At 44.8% G+C, this 18,588-nt stretch overlaps 2 protein-coding genes across 2 annotated transcripts in view; both read right to left on the bottom strand.

Annotated features, from left to right (window-relative positions):
* SNAPC4 (small nuclear RNA activating complex polypeptide 4) overlaps positions 1 to 9,573 on the bottom strand; it is a 29,284-nt gene extending 19,711 nt beyond the window's left edge. The window contains exons 1-8 of the mRNA XM_077835939.1: positions 9,453 to 9,573; positions 9,093 to 9,236; positions 6,158 to 6,198; positions 5,086 to 5,251; positions 3,838 to 3,959; positions 2,355 to 2,433; positions 1,644 to 1,725; positions 641 to 745 (exon numbers count right to left, since the gene is read on the bottom strand). Coding sequence (XP_077692065.1) covers positions 641 to 745; positions 1,644 to 1,725; positions 2,355 to 2,433; positions 3,838 to 3,959; positions 5,086 to 5,251; positions 6,158 to 6,198; positions 9,093 to 9,236; positions 9,453 to 9,498 — 785 coding nt within the window. The 5' untranslated portion in view covers positions 9,499 to 9,573. The remainder of the gene's footprint in view (positions 1 to 640; positions 746 to 1,643; positions 1,726 to 2,354; positions 2,434 to 3,837; positions 3,960 to 5,085; positions 5,252 to 6,157; positions 6,199 to 9,092; positions 9,237 to 9,452) is intronic.
* A 1,848-nt stretch (positions 9,574 to 11,421) lies between these two features.
* On the bottom strand, positions 11,422 to 18,483 carry ENTR1 (endosome associated trafficking regulator 1). The gene is made up of 8 exons (XM_077836046.1): positions 18,409 to 18,483; positions 18,221 to 18,312; positions 17,745 to 18,125; positions 16,965 to 17,038; positions 14,827 to 14,938; positions 13,715 to 13,777; positions 12,695 to 12,834; positions 11,422 to 12,150 (listed from the first exon to the last, which is right to left on the bottom strand). The coding sequence occupies exons 1-8, from the start codon at positions 18,476 to 18,478 to the stop codon at positions 12,057 to 12,059; spliced, it is 1,026 nt and encodes a 341-aa protein (XP_077692172.1). The 5' UTR covers positions 18,479 to 18,483; the 3' UTR covers positions 11,422 to 12,056.
* Between the last annotated feature and the right edge of the window lie 105 nt (positions 18,484 to 18,588).

Raw genomic sequence — 18,588 nt, 5'->3', positions numbered from 1 at the left:
ACCCAGACGTGACAATGCCCTAAGGTGACACACTAATATACTTTGCAATAGGGGTGATGAAAGGAATGCAGAAAAGTGTTGTCTACAAACAGTTAATTTTTATAATTTAGACAAGCCCAAATGGCACCTATTTGAATGAGGCAAATTCACACACACACGTACCTTAGCGCACACAGATTCTTGACGCTCGCTTTATAGGAGTTTAACTCTACCACAATTCTGAAATGCACTATACAGAACATCAGTACACCCAAAGCAGTGCCCAAAGCTTTACAAATGGCTCTGAATTCCTAACTTCAATGCAGCTAAACTAAAAGCTTTTGATTGCAACACTTCAGTACTGGAGGCAGAAGTGATGAGACAAAGCCAGATGCCTACATTTGCATATTAATACCCAAAACACTCTACAACACTGCTACCAAATAGTTGAGGAGTGAGGGCTCTGAAACAATGCTGGAAGGTTTGAACACTGTTTTTGGAATAGTTTGCAAACCAGAATAAGACAAGGTTTTCCCAGCTTAAGTCTGTTGGTGTTTGAGCTTTACAAATGTCTTTGGGGGCGCGGGGGTGGGGGGGTGGAGAGGAGGGGGAATCCCTAGAAGAGATAGTGTCCACTTCACCCAGAATATAATCCTCTCACTTGATCTCCTCTATTTCACGCTCTGCTTCTTTGACTTGTTTTTCGAAAATCTTCTTTTCCATTTCATTCTTGGCTTTTTCCAGTTTCTGATTCAAATAGCTGAGCCTGTTTAAGGACATTTCCAAGATTATGAAACATGACTAAACAGAAGCAAGGGTAAGTGCTATAAGATAGTGTTAAAGTTGGCAGGCCCAAAAGCTGGGTTCTTTCTTCTGCCATCCTTATTGCAAGGAGCTTATTTCAAAATCCAACGCTTTGCATTTGTCCCCACCTTCCAGAAAACAGCCCCCAGCCAGACACTCTTCCACATAGCAGACCCACTGCTTATGCTTTGCCTCCTCATCTAGACCAAGTGCTAATCTACAGAACAGGTGACAGACCAAGTGCTTTCCCCACTCCCGGAAGTTGGATCTAAGAAGATCTGCATGGCTGCTGCGGCCGCAGACAGAGAAGCGTGCCAGGTCCATGGCTCAGACAAGCCATATCCCCCCAGGAGCCCAGTGCAGGGAGATACTGAGTAGGAACAAGAATCTGTTTCCATGCTGTTCAGTTTATTCTAAGATGTACAGCTAGGGCTCAAGGGCTACACGCTAGCCCTCCAAGCCCAAACGTCACAGCTCCTGTAACAGGATTTTAGGCCATACCAATTATATTAACGGGAAGGGCTGAATGGCTAGGAAATGTCTTGGTACTTTTGAGATATAAAAGCGAACTCCCAGCCTGCTAATTACCGGCAATGTAAATCACTGAGTCATTCACATCTTGACCTATGCTCCCTACAGTCACAGGCTGACCATCCCAGGCCCAAACACACAACCCTCTCCCTGCTGTGCTTTGTAACCTCACTGCAGGTGGCAGTAACTGTGCCAAGGCATGCACTTGAGAGAAGGGAGGTGGAAATGATAACAGCTCTTAGTCACTCTCCTCCCCACTGCCTAACCAGCCATTAAATCCCAGAATACACTTGTTTCATTAGTAGCGATGGGACTTATGCTTTGCTTACTTCAGTAACTTTGGCTGAAGCAGACGCTGCAAACGGTCACTTATTACTGATTTGTTCAGCAGGCTCTTCTCTCTGCTTTTCCCTGGGGACAAAACACAGATTGAAGGCACAAAGTCACTAATACAAGGCCACCTCCAATAAGTAAACCCACTGGCTTCAACCACCACTTCAAAGTATCCCCAGGGTCTCTTGGAAAGGTCCACGTGCATTGTGCCTGGATTGTTGCTGGTCCCCTCTGTGCCTAGAGGCACAAAGAAACAGGAAATCTGGGTTCTATCCCTGGTTCTATTGCTAACTTGATGCGAGACCCAGCTCATGAAAGAGCGTCACCTACTGCATCCCTAGCACCAATTTCGTAACATCTAGGTGCTCCCATCGGAGTACTGACCTGGCACAACCCTGCTTAGCTTGTGTGAGCTAATAGGACAGCTGCACAATTTAACATGCAATGTGTCAGGGCAGATGCAAGGGAAGGGAAGAGCCTTCTATCAGCCATGCCAACATTCAAGGCTAGCAGAGTTTAGCATAATTCAGAGCAGTCCCATTTACTTTTAGCGTCTGCACCATTTCCATGGTGCATTGGTGGCTTCAACGCATAACAATGTGAACACTGAAGAAAAACAAGGAGGAAGCGGATGCAGAAAACCTCAGTGAGTTTGCCAAGCCTACTACAGAACATGGAGCAGTGCACACAGACAGGAAGTTTCTTACACTTTTTTATAAGCAGCTCCTCAAAGGATTTTATGCCTTGGGCTGTCTTTTCTCGGGTATCTTCATTGGCAGGAGGGCCCTAGCAAAGATCAGAGATGTTAGATACAGCATAAATGTTACATTTTTATTGAGAATTCAGCTCATTCCCAGAGCTCTGACACCAGCACTGCTATAAAACAGATTCGACAATTCAAGCCTGTGCATTCACACTCTCCTGCTGCACAGAGCACATTATAAACTAGTTCAGAGGAACTCCATGAGGGATGGGCATGCAAGCAGCTTTATTCCCATTTTATAAATAGGGATCTTAAGGGAGTGAGAAGTTAAGTGATTTGCCCAAGACTACCAAGCAAGTCAGTGGCACAGCTAATGTGAGAACTCTTGAGTTCCTTTCTTTCTACCCAGCGCTCAGTCCACTCATCCATGTTGAGTGTCTCACACCAGCTGGGAATTGGGTTGAAGAGCACTTTGGGTAATGGTATGCATGCGACACCTGCCCACTCCAATTCAAAAAAAATGTGTGACCATTTTGGATAAGGATTCATAAATGAAGAGCAGTTATTATTTGTATTACAGTAACCACAACCAAGGTCAGGCCCTAGTGGGCTAAGATACGTAACTGTGGCACTGACAGGTTGTGAAGGCCATAACTATAACTAGATTCGAAAAAGAATAAGATAAATTCTTGGAGGATAGGTCCATCAATGGCTATTAGTCAAGACAGTCAGGGATGCAACCCCATGCCCTAGGTGTCCCCAGCCTCTGACTGCCAGAAGCAGGGACTGGAAAACAGGTGATGGATCACTTGATAATTGCCCTGTTCTGTTCATTCCTGGCACTGGCCACTGTCGGAAGACAGGATACTGGGCTGAATAGACTATTGGTCTGACCTAGTATGGCCGTTCTTATGTAACGGAGATGACAGCCCTTGCCTCAGAGAGCTCAGTTTACATGACAGTCAGGATGGAACAGGTGGGTAAAACAGACAGTGGGGGTTGGGCTGGGAAGATGAGGTAACAAAACAAAGAAGTCACAGCTTGTCACTTGCCTGACATCATACTGTGCTGTGCCTAGAAAGCTTGGTGGGTAGATTTCCATGCTATTACCCAGAATCCTCTTCCAGGTCACATGCATTTTATAACAGAATGGTTATGAACATATATTTTAAAGGCACTCCTTTGTTTTCTGGATGCTGTATAAGCCAGAATTTTGTTGGGGGGGGAGGGGGGACGGACAGACAAACAAGACATTTCCCCATGTCTTTTATATCTTAAGAGTCTGATAGCTTATCGTTTGCTTGCTAGTTTTTTGCCTAAGTCTCTATCTCAAATCAGGGGAAACAAAGAAACACAAAACCCATTGAAAACTTAGATGCAATGACCTTAGCATTCAGCAATGTTCATTTCAAGAGGGAGTGCAAGTAACAAACTAAGGCTAAATGACACTGGAATAATGAGCACAGTATGCATTTAATTATACTTACAATTCCTGATACTTTATCCTTGAAGTACGGCTTCATAAAATGGCCCAAGAACATATTCAGTGGTAGAAGTTTACCATCTCCTGCCTTTGCCATCTTTGGACCACCAACCTCACACATAATTTCTTTCTACAATACAAATCATTAATTGAAAACCATACACTTCACAGAGACTTTTAAATGATTCCACCTCAAACTCAGCCAGCCAGCAGCCCTGCTGTTATGCATATCCCAGGCTAAGCCCCAATTACCTTACACCATCACACTATATATATTAGCTAATCTTTTAATTGTAGTTTCTGCAACCTGGCAAATTTCCTATGTAACTGCCAAATGGACCAACACAAAATAGAGACAAGAGCAACTTGCTGTAATGAGCAAAAATCTAGCTGTCACCATCCCAGTGCAAGCAAAAAAAGACTAACTACATACATGTGCTACATGTCAAAATCACCAATGGCAAGGAATGAAGCATCCAAAACCATAATAGAAAACCATCAAAAAAAACTTGTTTGCATTGTGAAGATTAATATCCCTATCTTAGTTTTATCCATAGGGCCTATCAAGGCGTTATTTCTGAAAACTTCTGTGCAATCTACTTTAAAAAGAAATTCCTTACCCACATGGTACCAATTATAATAAAAATCTAGTTTACCTCCCACATTGATGCTTTTTTTTTTTTTTTTTTTTTTAAAAGCTTCACTCACTTTAGCTTCATTCGGCTTCATTTTTACTGTAATGTTAGTGCTTCTCCTACATTAGGAAAATGCTGCTTGGAAGTTTGTAACTCATCAATTGAATGCTTTTTTTTTTTTTTTTTAAATTAAATAGCCCAGTGAAAACAGACCCCTAAAACAGGATTTCATTAAAAAAAGTCTCTCTTCATATTAGGTTTTGCAAGTCATTTTAAACCCAGATTTAGGGCCCGATCTTGCCAATCCTTACAATCCATAAGCAATTCCACTGAAGTTAATGGAGCCACTCACATGATTCCCAGGATCATGCTCTTGGTATACAAACAAAATCAATAGGATTCCTTTACTCTGCAGATCATGCTGCCCTCTGCTGATACTTGATAAAATCTTCAAAGTTCCAGAGACTTGAAGATGATTCACCAAATAAATCACAATTCAAGGACTCAAATTTACTCCCATTTAAAAAACACCCGCAGGACTTCTTCCCTCATTGATATGAATGGGAGAAAAATTACACCCCAACTGTGCATCAAGGAACATTTTTCCCAAGTTCCACCTGCCTGCTGTTCTTTGTTTTGTGCGATCAAAAGGTTGACTTCCTCTATCTTTTCCTGAATAACTTCTTGATACACGAGGTTCATCTGTAAACATGTTTCTGGGTCTGCTGGGAGGTTGTTATCAATGTCGTCGTCATCACTACTGCCCCCTTCTTTCTCTACTTCCTGATGTGAGGCGAAATAAATGTGATTTAAGCAGATAGAAGGGAAGAGAGCCAGGCTTGCTTTGAACAGACAGACAGTGATTTTAATTTAACCAGCCACTACCATTAATGTCAGAAATATTGTGTAAATCCTTCTGAAAACAACTGTGCATTTCTAACCTGGCTGTCCTCTTTAGTGCTCTCACTGCCAACATCATCAACCTTGTCTATTTCCCCTCTCTCTTGTCCTCTACTGATTTTGGACCTGAACTTGCTTCCATTGAAGTCAATGGGAATGTAGCTACTGGCTTCTACAGGTGCAGTATCAGGCCCTTAGTACTTGCCTCTTCTCTGGCCAGTCTCACAATTTTGCAGCTGTTGATGCCAGGACCTTCTCCTCTGCTGTATGAGCCAGCCTTCCAGAACTACGCTCCTGATTCTTCATCTCATTTCTCCCCCTCTGCTGTTATTTATCCCCAAATGCATGATTTCTAGAGTGTCTAGATATAGTTTAGTATGAACTACTAAATAAAAACATTGTGGGTGAAACAGAACTCTGTTTTTGCAAGTGCACTACATCCAAATAGCTAACTAGTCAGATATGAAACTCCAGTGAGCCCTGCAATAACATCAACTGGGTCTGACCCACAAAGAAAGTTCCCTTTGTATGTGCTCTGTTATACAAATATTTTTAAATATGAGTTCCAGGAAACATTATCTCTAATTAAAATGTTTTATTTTTCCACAGAAAAAACAGTAACAGGACTTGTAAAAATGAAAACTTTAGCAGTAACTTTCCCCTCTCAGATGCAACATTTCCCTTTAGGTGTAAAAATGTGAAAAGCCTCCTAGAGACATACGAAATTCTGTTTGTTCTTCCCCCATTATCAGAAAGATAGGATGATTCATTTTAAGTAAGATGAATTACCATTTCAGTATGGGCATCTGAGTCATCATCATCCAGATCATCTGTTAAAAATAGAAGTATAAGATTTTTTTTTTTTATTACGGAAAAACATATATAAATCCATGGTACACCCAAATCTTGAATACTGCGTGCAGATGTGGTCACCCCATCTCAAAAAAGATATACTGGAATTGGAAAAGATTCAGAAAAAGGCAACAAAAATGATTAGGGGTATGGAATGGCTTACATATGAAGAGATTAACAACACTGGGACTTTTCAGCTTGGAAAAGAGACGACTAAGGGGGGGGGGGATATGACAGAGGTCTATACAATCATGACTCGTGTGGAGAAAGTAAATAAGGAAATGTTATTTACTCCTTCTCATAACACAAGATTTAGGGGTCACCAAATGAAATTAATAGGCAGCAGGTTTAAAACAAACCAAAGGAAGTAATTTTTCCACAAAAAGCACAGCCAACCTGTGGAACTCCTTGCCAGAGGATGTTGTGAAGGCCAAGGCTATAACAGGGTTCGAAAAAACTTGATAAGCTCATGGAGGATAGGTCCATCAATGGCTATTAACCAGGATGGGCTGGGATGGTGTCCCTAGTCTCTGTTTGCCAGAGGCTATGAGTGGGCGACAGGGGATGGACCACTTGATCATCACCCGTTCTGTTCATTCCCCCTAGGGCACCTGGCATTGGGCACTGTTGCAAGACAGGATACTGGGCTAGATGGACCTTTGGTCTGACCCAGTATGGTCATTCTTATGTAAAGATGACAAGAGCTTTGAAAGCAAAAGCTTTCCGGCTAAGATGATTACAAGAAAACAGAACAATACATAATTTCTTAAGTCTGACCCAACAACATTTGAGGCCACTGTTAAGGTTGCCAAGACTAAACTTCGATAAATCACCATTCACTGACATTTTTTTCTTTGGAGAATGAAAGAACATCTCTCAACAACTAGAGTTGCAATTAAGCTATGTCTCAGCTCCTATGGTGAGCAACGTCAACAAATAATCCAGGGTGCAGAACCAAGCAGACTAGGGCTCCAATCCTGCAACATTTAAGAATGTGCTTAACTTTCAAAGCACATGAGTAATCCCACAGACTTCAGCTATAAATACAGCTTCCATTTTTGTTCTCCATAAGACCACTAAAGGTAAGCATGTACTTGGGTATGTGGAGAATTGGGGTGTAGTAAAATGAAGGAATGTGCACAGTGAGCACCAAGACTAGCAGCTGGTGGCTTAAGACTTTTTGCAGTTCTTTTTCTTAAAGGGATGTCTCACCACAAAGATGCAGGCAGATGCAGGTTAAGACAGATGGTTTGTGTGCGTATTGCACTGAACAGACATGCCCACCCCAATTATGAACAACAACAAAAATATGATTATTTACACCTGCTTGATTTAGCTTTTGGCAACACTCCAAAATAGCAGTTTGAATCCATAAGCCAGTTTAATATTGCCCTCCTTGTTTGTAACACACTCCACTGACTGGTTCCAGCCCACTTGGCAGATCATGCGCCTCCTTAATCCCCTCCCTCTCAACTACTGCCCACTTCATCTGTCTCATCACAAAACCTGGCAACTGCCCGTACAAGAACTTTCTCCTCAGTAGACACCAGTTTGGAAAAAGCTTTTTTGTAACCTCTGCCTTATCAATTTTCTAAGGTGCCACAAGTACTCCTTTTCTTTTTGCTAATTCATTTCAAGTGTCTATTACTCCCCTTTATCTATTCCACATTCCCTTTTCTTTAGCTTTAAAGCACAACCATAGAATTTTGACCTTACATAAAATACAGTACAATTATATTTACAGCAGATGTAACATAACATGTGCTCTTCATGGAAAGGAGCCACAGAAATAAGACTCTTAGATAAGGCCTGGTCTCCACTGGGGGGTGCGTGTGGTCGATTTAAGTTACGTAACTTCAGCTATGTGAACAACATAGCTGAAGTCCACGTACTTAGATCTACTCACTGTGGTGAGTCGACTCCACCTGCACCTCTCGCTCCGCTCCGGTGGAGTACCAGAATTGACGGGAGAGCGCTTGGTGGTTAATTTATAAATCTAGACTAGATGCGATAAATCGACCCCCACTAGATCGATCACTGCTCGCCGATCCAGTATAGACATACCATAAGTAATGTGATGCAACGAAAACCACAGGTATCGGACTACAATTTGATAGCAAAAACAAATGGTATAAACATCTCTATAAAATGATTAACAGGTGCAATTGCTTAGTAGAGAAGTACAAAGTGTCATGTTTTGCATGCAAGTGGTCACAGGTTCAAATCCTACCCAATGTATCATAGAAGAGAGAACTGTTCTCCTTTAGTTATGCTAAAGAAAAGGAGTACTTGTGGCACCTTAGAGACTAACAAATTTATTTGAGTATAAGCTTTCGTGAGCTACAGTTCACTTCATCGAATGCTATATCTCAAACAGAAGTTACGGGCTTCATGCAGGAATTATTAAGAAAGGTTCTTGAGCCTGTGCTATGCAGGAGATCAGACTATATGATCATGACAGTCCCTTCTATAGGTAAAATATATGAATCTAAAGCACATTTGTATATAATATAAAGTGATTTTAAAAATATGCAGGCAAGACCCTCACATTCTCAGAGTTTTCACGTGACCACTGTAGGATCAACGGGATAACGACTGGATTTCTAGCACCCACAAGAAACAAACATCACATTTGATTTTCCCCCAAGGTACCAAACAAGCCTTTCACAAATTATAAAGCAGGCGCCGACAAGCAGTTTTTAGCAGGAAACACTGTGACAACATTTAAGCCCTGCACACAAGCCCGATGGAATTAGGAGAGAAGGCCACTGCCCTCAGGATCAGCCTCTAGACGCTGCGGGACACATCTTTCGGGCAGAACTAGAGTAACTGTAAGAGATCAGAGAAACAGCTTCACGCCGTGAGAACGGACCTACGTCGGAATCCGAGTCCAGACTGGAATCCGACACCAGGACTTCGATACTGGGGATAGCAGGGTCCAAGCTCTTTTCTAGCTCCTCTATTTCCCGCCGGATTTTCTCTCTTTCCGCGTGTAAATCCACAGGCGACATGACTTCTGAGACAGAGAGAGACGCAGAAGGGTCAGCGGCAGCGCCTGCAGCCAGGGCGGCGGCGCCCCTCCCCGTCCCCCAGGGGCGGGAGGGTGGCTGCAGGCGGCAGGGGCTCCGCAGCCCCCCCCCGCCCGGAGCGCGTCCCCCAGGTAACGGCCGGGGGGCCAGCCTGCAGCCCGCCCCAGCCCCACACACCGCCCGCGCCGCCCCGCGCCCCTCACCGCGCTCCCGCAGGAGGTCCCCAGCCGGCCCCAGGTAATGGGCCATGGCCGCAGCGGCTGCGGAGCCCCGAGGGAGGCGGAGGCGAGATTCCCTCAGCGCCTCCAGACCCGCCAGCCGCGCTAGCTCCGCCCTCCCACTGCCTAGGAGACGGTCACCTGACCCAGGAGCTAACGTGATTGGACGGCCGGTATCATGTGCGGAGGGGGAGGCAATGTGTGGCTACCACGTGCCCAGGGAGGGTGATTTTTGACTGGGTTGAGGAATCACGTGCCGCGGCATTTTTCCTGTCCCCTAGGAGACTTGTTTGATTGGCTGAATGCCGCCACGTGAAGGGGCGGAGGCGGTCACGGCGAGTGGACGCCCGGAGAGGTGGCGGTGACCCAGCCCGTGTTTCCTCCAGACCCAGCCTCTTCCTGGTCTCGGGCTCGCCCAGTGCTCCCGCGGCCCCGGGAGGCGGAACAGCAGGGGCCTGGGCGGCCGCCCCTGCAGCCAGAGCAGAGGGGACCTGGCCGCCTTCCTCACCCCGCCCCCTGGTACACCGCGAAGGAAGGGGGAGGGAGGTGGCTGCCTCAGCCCACACATCGTAACCGGCCGCACAGCCAGAAGCAGACCGGAATAACCGGAGCCCAGGGCTTAAATGCCTAGGCAGGCGCTTGCTGCCCCCAGGAGGCTGCTGGTAGTTCATTTGTCTGGCCTTAAAGCGAGGACCACCGCTCCCCCGGGAGACAACTAGTTTATATAAATAAAGGAAGGTTTCAGAGTAACAGCCTGTTAGTCTGTATTCACAAAAAGAAAAGGAGGACTTGTGGCACCTTAGAGACTAACCAATTTATTTGAGCATAAGCTTTCGTGAGCTACAGCTCACTTCATCGGATGCATACTGTAGAAACTGCAGAAGATATTATATACACAGAGACCATGAAACAATACCTCCTCCCACCCCACTCTCTTGCTGGTAATAGCTTATCTAAAGTGATCACTCTTCTTACAATGTGTATGATAATCAAGTTGGGCCATTTCCAGCACAAATCCAGGTTTTCTCACCCCCCCAGTTTCTGTGTGTGGTTTTTGGAGGGGGGGTGGGGGGTGAGAAAACCTGGATTTGTGCTGGAAATGGCCCAACTTGATTATCATACACATTGTAAGGAGAGTGATCACTTTAGATAAGCTATTACCAGCAGGAGAGTGGGGTGGGAGGAGGTATTGTTTCATGGTCTCTGTGTATATAATATCTTCTGCAGTTTCCACAGTATGCATCCGATGAAGTGAGCTGTAGCTCACGAAAGCTTATGCTCAAATAAATTGGTTAATCTCTAAAGTGCCACAAGTACTCCTTTTTATAAATAAAGGAAAGCATCCACCTGGGATGCCTCTGAAAGAGGTTGCTGATCTCACCTTGCTGCTGTCTTTCCAGAACTACCCTGTGCGCATGCCACTTACACCACCTCAATGTTAACAATTGAGGTAGGGTGCAGCAGCTAGTATACACTTTTATTTCCTACACTTCCCTTCACTGCACCTGCCATAGTAACACTGGAAATAAATACTGCAAATTTGAGTAACGACTAATTCCCAAATGCTAATTTCTTCTCACACTGTACCTATATTAACTTCCCCATTTTTCCAGTCACTACTATTTCATTGGCACTTGTTTTGCACAAAGAAATGTTAACTCCATTTGTTCAGTCACACCTGAAGTTGGTATATGTAATTATAGTTTCACTTCTGCTCAAATTTGAGTTTATGGGTATATTTATACGCATTATACTCAATGCCTGTATTAGACAGAATACACTATTGTATTAGATCAGAGTTCTGGACTTTTTCTGGAAAGTAGTCCATTGCACAAAAGCAGCTGCCTCACCTCTACCAAAGTGACTCTCTTTCCACTTTAAAAAAGAACCCATCATTTTTTATTTTCTGAAAACCATTTTGTTTAAACCACCAAGAATCACCAACAAAAGGCAATAGTATTTTGCAGTTTAATTTCTTTTTTAAAAAAAGTATTGTTACAAAACCTAATACAATTAAAAAGCCATTTTTAAATATATTTAGAAAGTACTTAAACTGTTAAAGTATTATGTATGGTGTAGTCTCATTTTCATATTTAATTATACAAGAGTTCAAAATATTTTCCCCTATCTCACCACTCATGGCAGTAACAAAAACAAAACCACAGAAAAGATTTATTTGCTCCTAGCATTTATAAAATACTTTGACACAGTACTACTAGAGGGAATGAGGGGAAAATGCAGGGAGCATAGTGTTTTGAGTCCAGTGCTCCAGTTCATTTTAATGGGAGACTGCAATGCACAAACAGCGAAGGCTGGGTCTTGAGGTCCCAATCCAGCAAAGCACTTAAAATATATGCTTTGCTGGATCAGGTTTCGGAGAGCCAGTGGCTGCCATTGTACTGTTGATACAATGTAAGGAAGGGTAATACTACACCAGTACATAACTGTTCTCCCACAATAAAAACATTAAGGGTAAAGGTTGCATATTTTAAGACAAAGCATTTTTTAAATATTAAAGCAAACAATCTTTGAATAGTGATTTTGGTATGTAAACAGAACTCTTGGGGTTGAGTTCCTTTAGTGGTTTTTTCACGGTCCATCATCTGAAATTTCAGAAATTCTGTCTATCGATTTAAGGAGTTCGGCAACAACCTGCAATGATTCTGCTCCAGAGACCAATTGCCTGGAATTTAAAAAACAAAATACTGAACAGGATAGGGTAGATTACAAGTAGCAAGAAATGTTACCAGAAGAGGGGTTGATATGCAGAGACAAAGAACGTCAGAGAACATCTATGCAATTTCAGTTGCTAAGAAAAACAGTTCACTTGAATTGCAAAATTCACTGTAAAAGAAAAGATTTAGGTAGTTTAGGATTAATATTTACAGTGTTAATTAAAAACCCTAGTTGTACAAAAGCTTAATATTACACAGAAAATGGACTTAATTTTGAACAGTTAGTGAAAAATCTGAATCGTATAATTATTTTCCTGCAGTGTGTGCACAACACAAACATAGCAACACTGAGCTACTGTAGGTGAAACTAGAAAGTGAAACTGAACAGTCTGTTTGCACCTCCATGCTATGTGAAATTGAAATTCAAAATGTAAACATGATCTCATGAATGTCAATGGAAGAGCCTCCAGTACTGTAATTTTCATTTAGTCTATAGACTCCTATTAGGACAAGTTCTTTATTTTCCTGTTCCCTTTATAAAGCTGAACTTACTTTATTGAAGAGCGTGAATTTGTAATTACTCTCAGAAGATTCTGCAGGGCAACATCTGCATTTTGTTTCACTACAGCCAAACTAGCAGACTCGCCCGTCTTCAAGGCTTCATTCTCTGTCTTGTAATTCTTCAGCTGAACCTTAGGAAGAGTTTAGTTTATTATAAACAATTTCTCTGGAGCAGATGCACATTTATTTATATAAAAGGGCATAAGAAAACAATTCCTATGAGTACTTGAATGCTACCTTTGGGGGGCTAATTTAGGGCTCTCTCCATTAGGAACTTGTGCCATCTGCAAGATCATGGTCTCCACTTACAGGGATCAAAATTCTTCATGTGATCTCTGATCCAGGACTAACCTTGGAAGTCTTTACCAGACCTGAAAGCATCTGTACTAGAGTCCCACCATGTGCTTCTAACCCTAGCAGGTTGCTAGTTAGCAGTCTTGAAATCTGCTTCATTCTGAAAACCATCTTGCTGCTGCTTCCCTTACTCAACTTTAATTCTGATATTATAGTAGTAGATTTACCAACTCATTCAGAAGTTAATACTTGATATCAGAAATCTGGACTTCCAGGTGGTGTTGGGGTTACTGTCTTCTCTTACCAGTGTAAGATACAAGGCACTAAAATCAGTTCAAATTTAGAGTGTGCATTGGGGATAAGGAAGAGGTTAATCAGAATAATACGATTTTAATGTCTATCACGTATAACATACCATGGCTAAAAGTCAGTGTTTATGCCAATGGAAAGTGAGAAATCTCAGATTCTGTGGGATAAGAAGCCTCACAATAGTTACTGGTCCCATGGCGCACAAATTCTAAACTTTGGAATCGTGAAATTTTTGGTTTACATTGACTTAATATACGTTCAATCAGAACACAAGGACATTTTATAGAAGATTCACCCACAGGTGAATACTTTTCCAGTAGCACTGTTATAAACTCCGAAATATCAAGATATTTTCACTTGAAGTTCATACAGTAAGAGAACCTTAAAAAGGAGAGGACAGATTCATACCTGAAGTAATGCATTTTCCTGTCTCAGTTTTACAACATTATTTTCTGCTTTCACAGCCCGTTTCTGAAATAAAAGATACCAAGATTATTTATATTTATATTGCGGTAGCGCCCAGAATGCACTATGCATTTTCCTCATACAGAGGAGTGTATAAGCCCTATCTCAAAGAGACTAAAATAACAAAGATCGGTATGTTACATCCCTTCCCTATCAAGTGATCAAGGCAGCAATACATCTCCTTCCTTCTGAATAAGGAAAGAATTTACTCACTATAAACAAACAGATGACTTAAATACCAACTTTCTTGCAGGCAATGTCTATATGTAAATATCTGTAAATTATGTGTAAGTTGGGTGTTTCCAGAAAGCTACACAGAATCAGCTGAACATGAGTGATTAAGTTTCAGAGTAACAGCCGTGTTAGTCTGTATTCGCAAAAAGAAAAGGAGTACTTGTGGCACCTTCGAGACTAACCAATTTATTTGAGCATAAGCTTTCGTGAGCTACAGCTCACTTCATCGGATGCATACTGTGGAAAATACAGATGTTCTTATACATACAAACCATGAAAAAATGGGTGTTTACCACTACAAAAGGTTTTCTCTCCCCCCACCCCACTCTCCTGCTGGTAATAGCTTATCTAAAGTGATCACTTCTGTATTTTCCACAGTATGCACCCGATGAAGTGAGCTGTAGCTCACGAAAGCTTATGCGCAAATAAATTGGTTAGTCTCTAAGGTGCCACAAGTACTCCTTTTCTTTTTATGAGTGATTAAGATTCTTTAATCAGTCATGCAAAGCCCTGACTCCTGTATAACTGAGGTACTTTTGGAGTGGAACTCAGCTCCTTTTCATGTTAGCAGCCCTTGCTTCAGACATGCTGTCAGTAATAGACACTTGATACTATGAAAAGTGATAGATAACTTGTCTCCTGAATAATGTAAGGGAAAAAGTTGAACCCAAGTGTCAGAGTTGAAAAGAGAATGTTACCATTACTGAACCATCCTCCCCCCTGCATTGCTTATGCTTCCTCCAGTGTGAGGGAGAAAACAAAAACCCACAGGACAACCCTGATCATGGTTCTGTACTATAAGAACACAAAGAAATATTTACAGTCATCAACTGGAGATTCTGTTCTACATGCTGCACCATTGCTTCTAGATCCCGAGCCTCTTTTTGCTCTTTAATCTTGTTCTCTTCTAGTTTTTTTTCAAGCTTCTTTACCCTTGTTAAAGAGAACAAAGTAGGCATTTTTATTTGCATTCAGTGGGAGAGAGTACAAAGTGTTGCAGGCAAGAAGATTCTCTTAAGGGTCCAATATTTTTAGAACATCCTAGATAGAGGCTTCAGTATGACAAAAATGTTCATTCTAATGTACTATAGAAAATCCACCCACAAAATTAGGTTTCCAGGCTGGGCCTCAGGGGATTTATTTGTTCAACATCCATTAGCGTCAAGGATAATTATGCAGCTGAATCTCTGCACATCAAGTCCATTCACTGTTGTTATGTTTAACACCAATAATTTGGGCTTGAATAGGGACTGGGCGTGGCTGGCCCATTACAAAAGCAGCTTTGCCTCTCTTGGAATTGACACCTCCTCATCTATTATTGAGAGTGGACTACATCCACCCTGATCGAATTGGCCCTGTCAACACTGGTTCTCCACTTGTGAGGTAACTCCCTTCCCTTTATGTGTCATTATATAATGCCTGCATCTGTAATTTTCACTCCATGCATCTGAAGAAGTGGTGTTTTACCCACGAAAGCTTATGCCCAAATAAATCTGTTAGTCTTTAAAGTACCACCAGACTTCTTGTTGTTTTTGTGGATACAGACTAACACGGCTACCCCCTGATACTTGTTTTTATGTTGCTTTTCAAGCCATTCTGAGGTGTGGTTGGTTGTGTAACAATCCATTTTTAGGAAAGTGTGAATTGCCTCAGTATGTGAAGCAGCATGGTGTAGTGGACAGAGAAATTCCTGAGTTCTAATCACAACTCTGTCACTGACTCACCTGTGACCTGGGGAAATTCACTGAACCTCCCCACCATCAATTTCCCTATTGGTAAAATGAAAATACTTACTTGCCTCACAGGAGCAAAGGAAGGATTATTAATACATTACTCTGAAGTGTTCCAATAGGCAAGTTTGCCCTCATTGACAAACTGAGTTGAATAGGTTATAAAAGAGGACAGGATTTGGCTCCAATTATTATTAAAAAAACAAGACACCAAATCAGATTAACATTCTACTTACTTTCCCTGATTTCCTTCTAAAAGGAAATCCAGCTGATTTCTTAGAAGCCAAAGTTTCTCAGCTGAAATAACCCTGTAGTGAAGTTGTCATACAATAGTGTAAACCAGTGGTCTCCAAACTTTTTACACCCAAGATCACTTTTGAATTTAAGGGCAACCCAGGATCTACCCCATCCCTTCCCCAAAGCCCCGCTCACTCTATCCCCCCAAATCTCCATCGTTCGCTCTTCCACACCCTCACCGGGCTGGGGTAGGGTTTTGGTAGGGAGTTTAGGCTCAGGGCTGGGGCCAAGGGGTTTGCAGTGTGGAAGGGGGCTCTGAACTAAGCCTGGGGCAGGGGGTTGAGGTGCAGGAGGAGGTGAGGGGTGCAAGCTCCAAGAGGGGGCTTAGAGCTGGAGGTTGGGGTGCAGGAGGGGGTTTGGGGTGCTGGCTCCAGGAGTGGGCTCGGGGTGGGGAACACAGCCTGCCGCCAGGCAGCCCTTTCCTCCGGCAGTTCCTGGTTGGTGGTGCAGCATGGCTGCCACTAAGGCAGGCTCCCCGCCTACCCTGGCCCCACACCACTCCTGGAAGCGGCCAACGCATCCCTGCGGGAGAACCGGGGGGGGGGGGGGGGGGGGGGGGGGGGGGGGGGCACATGGCTCCACGCACTGCCCCTCTCTGCAAGCACCGCCCCTGCAGCTCCCATTGGCCACAGCTCCCCATTCCCAGTCAATGGGAGCTGCAGGGGCGGTGCTTCTGCTGGCTGCTTCCGGAAGGGGCTTGGGGCTGGGGCAGGCAGGGAGCCTGCCTTAGCAGCAGCCCTGCAACACCACCGGAGATTGTGATTGACTGGGAGATCCTCTAGGACTGACCAGTCGATCGTGATCGACCGGTTGGTGACCACTGGTTTAAACGGTCACAAATCTCGTTTCATTTAGTTACAATGTATAAGGATATCAGCACTTCATCTTCATTTATTAAGTTAATGATTTCTTTTCCGCTGTAGTATACATACTTGTCTGTCTGAATTTCAGAGAAGAAGTGAAGCTGGTTAATCTTGCTTCTTAGTTTGGCATTTTCTTCTTGTAGCTGCAGAAAAATTCTCATTAGAAATCAGGAATGTATGGTCTGGTGATCGTACTGATCTTTTAGCTTATGCTATAAAGAAGAGTTTAGAACTATTTCAAGGGGCTTCATTTCAACCAACTCTGAAGCCAAGTTGCCTTGGTACCATGCACAGACTTCAGTGACAATGAAGTTACATTTTAAAGACCCTTTAGGGCAGTAGTTCTCAAACTTTTGTGCTGGTGACCCCTTTCACTTAGCAAGCCTCTGAGTACAATCTCCCCCTTATATATATAAAAAAAAATTATAAGTTTTTTAATTTATTTAACACCCTCATAAATGCTGGAGGCAAAGCTGGCTTTGTGGTGGAGGCTGACAGCTTGTGATCATCCCCCCCACCCCCAATGAAATAACCTCCTGACCCTCTGAGGGGTCCCGACCCCCAGTTTGAGACCCCCTGCTTTAGGGTGACCTAAAATAACGTTTCTGTAACATGCTGAGGTGCAAACTCAAGCTCCAGCACTTCACAATCCACCAGGACTATAAACGAGAAAGCCAAGGTGGGCGAGGCAGTATCTTTGACTGGACCAACTTCTCTGCTGGTGAGAGAGAAGCTCCTCAGGCCGGGGAAAGGTTCTGAGTGTGGCGCTGGAGGCTGGGATGCTCCGAGTACTTTCCCCCGACCGGAAGAGCTCTACAAGCTCGATCAGAGACGAGCTCAGCCGCCTACCTCCCGGACGGCGGGCTGCAGCGGGTGATAACGCCCATCTCCGGCTTCCGCCCCGGACGCCAGGCTCCGGTCCCCGGTTCCGAGAGCTGCGTAGCCCAGCGGGTCGCTCTCGTCCAGCGGCCAGGGAGCGGAGTCCTCCAGCCCCGACCAGTCCGGGCGGTCGCAGTAAAAGGAGTCCGAGGCGCTGGGCCCCGGCGAGGCGCCCCGGGGCCCGGCCAAGTGGGCCCGCTCCTCCACGGCGGCGGGCTGGTAACACCCGCTCCACTCCGCATCCTCCTCGTCCAGCAGCGTGCCGCCGGCGCTGGGGTCCGGGAAAAACGGCTCCGGGAGCCGCAGGCCCAGCCCCGAGGCCTCGGGGGGCGGCGGCGGCCCGGCGGCGCCCTGCAGGGAGACAGGCCGCAGGTGGGGGTCGCGGGCTGGCTGGGCGGGGGGGGGATCGCGCGCCCGTCCCTCCCCGCGCCCCGCCCCCTCGCTACCTTGGGGCTGGCGCCGCGCGGGGCCGCGCTCCGGCCCTGGCTCCGCACGAACTCCTTGAAGGAGAAGGGGTTGGCCGCGCCGGGCTCCTCGCCTGCGGGGAGAGAGGGGCCGCGTCAGCCGGGCGGCGCGGACTCGGGGCCCGGGGAGACACCCCCCCTCCCGCCATGCCCCCCCTCCCGGCTCTCACCGCCCCAGAGGTGGGGGTTCGGGGAAGGGGAGCGGGGGCCGACGGCTGGGGCGCGGTTGTGACCCGCCATGGCCCGCCTCCGCCTCCTCCTCCTCCTCCCCCCTCAGCAACGGCTAGAGAGGCCCCAGGCCGGCCAGTCAGCTCCTTGCGGGGCAGGAGGCGGGGCCATTCCCCGCCTGG

This window comes from Eretmochelys imbricata, chromosome 16 (assembly GCF_965152235.1).
Source record: "Eretmochelys imbricata isolate rEreImb1 chromosome 16, rEreImb1.hap1, whole genome shotgun sequence".
Lineage (NCBI taxonomy): Eukaryota > Metazoa > Chordata > Testudines > Cheloniidae > Eretmochelys > Eretmochelys imbricata.
Note: the sequence above shows the minus strand (reverse complement) of the source record. Positions and strands in the feature narration are given on the sequence as shown.

Excerpts from the sequence above, each read along its gene's own strand:
- ENTR1 (XM_077836046.1), bottom strand. The coding sequence starts at position 18,478 with ATGGCGGGTCACAACCGCGCCCCAGCCGTCGGCCCCCGCTCCCCTTCC. Across the intron at positions 14,939-16,964 it reads TCTGAAATTCAGACAGACAA|GGTAAAGAAGCTTGAAAAAA; the intron begins GTATGTATACTA and ends CTCTTTAACAAG. Across the intron at positions 12,151-12,694 it reads AATTCACGCTCTTCAATAAA|GCAATTGGTCTCTGGAGCAG; the intron begins GTAAGTTCAGCT and ends TTTAAATTCCAG.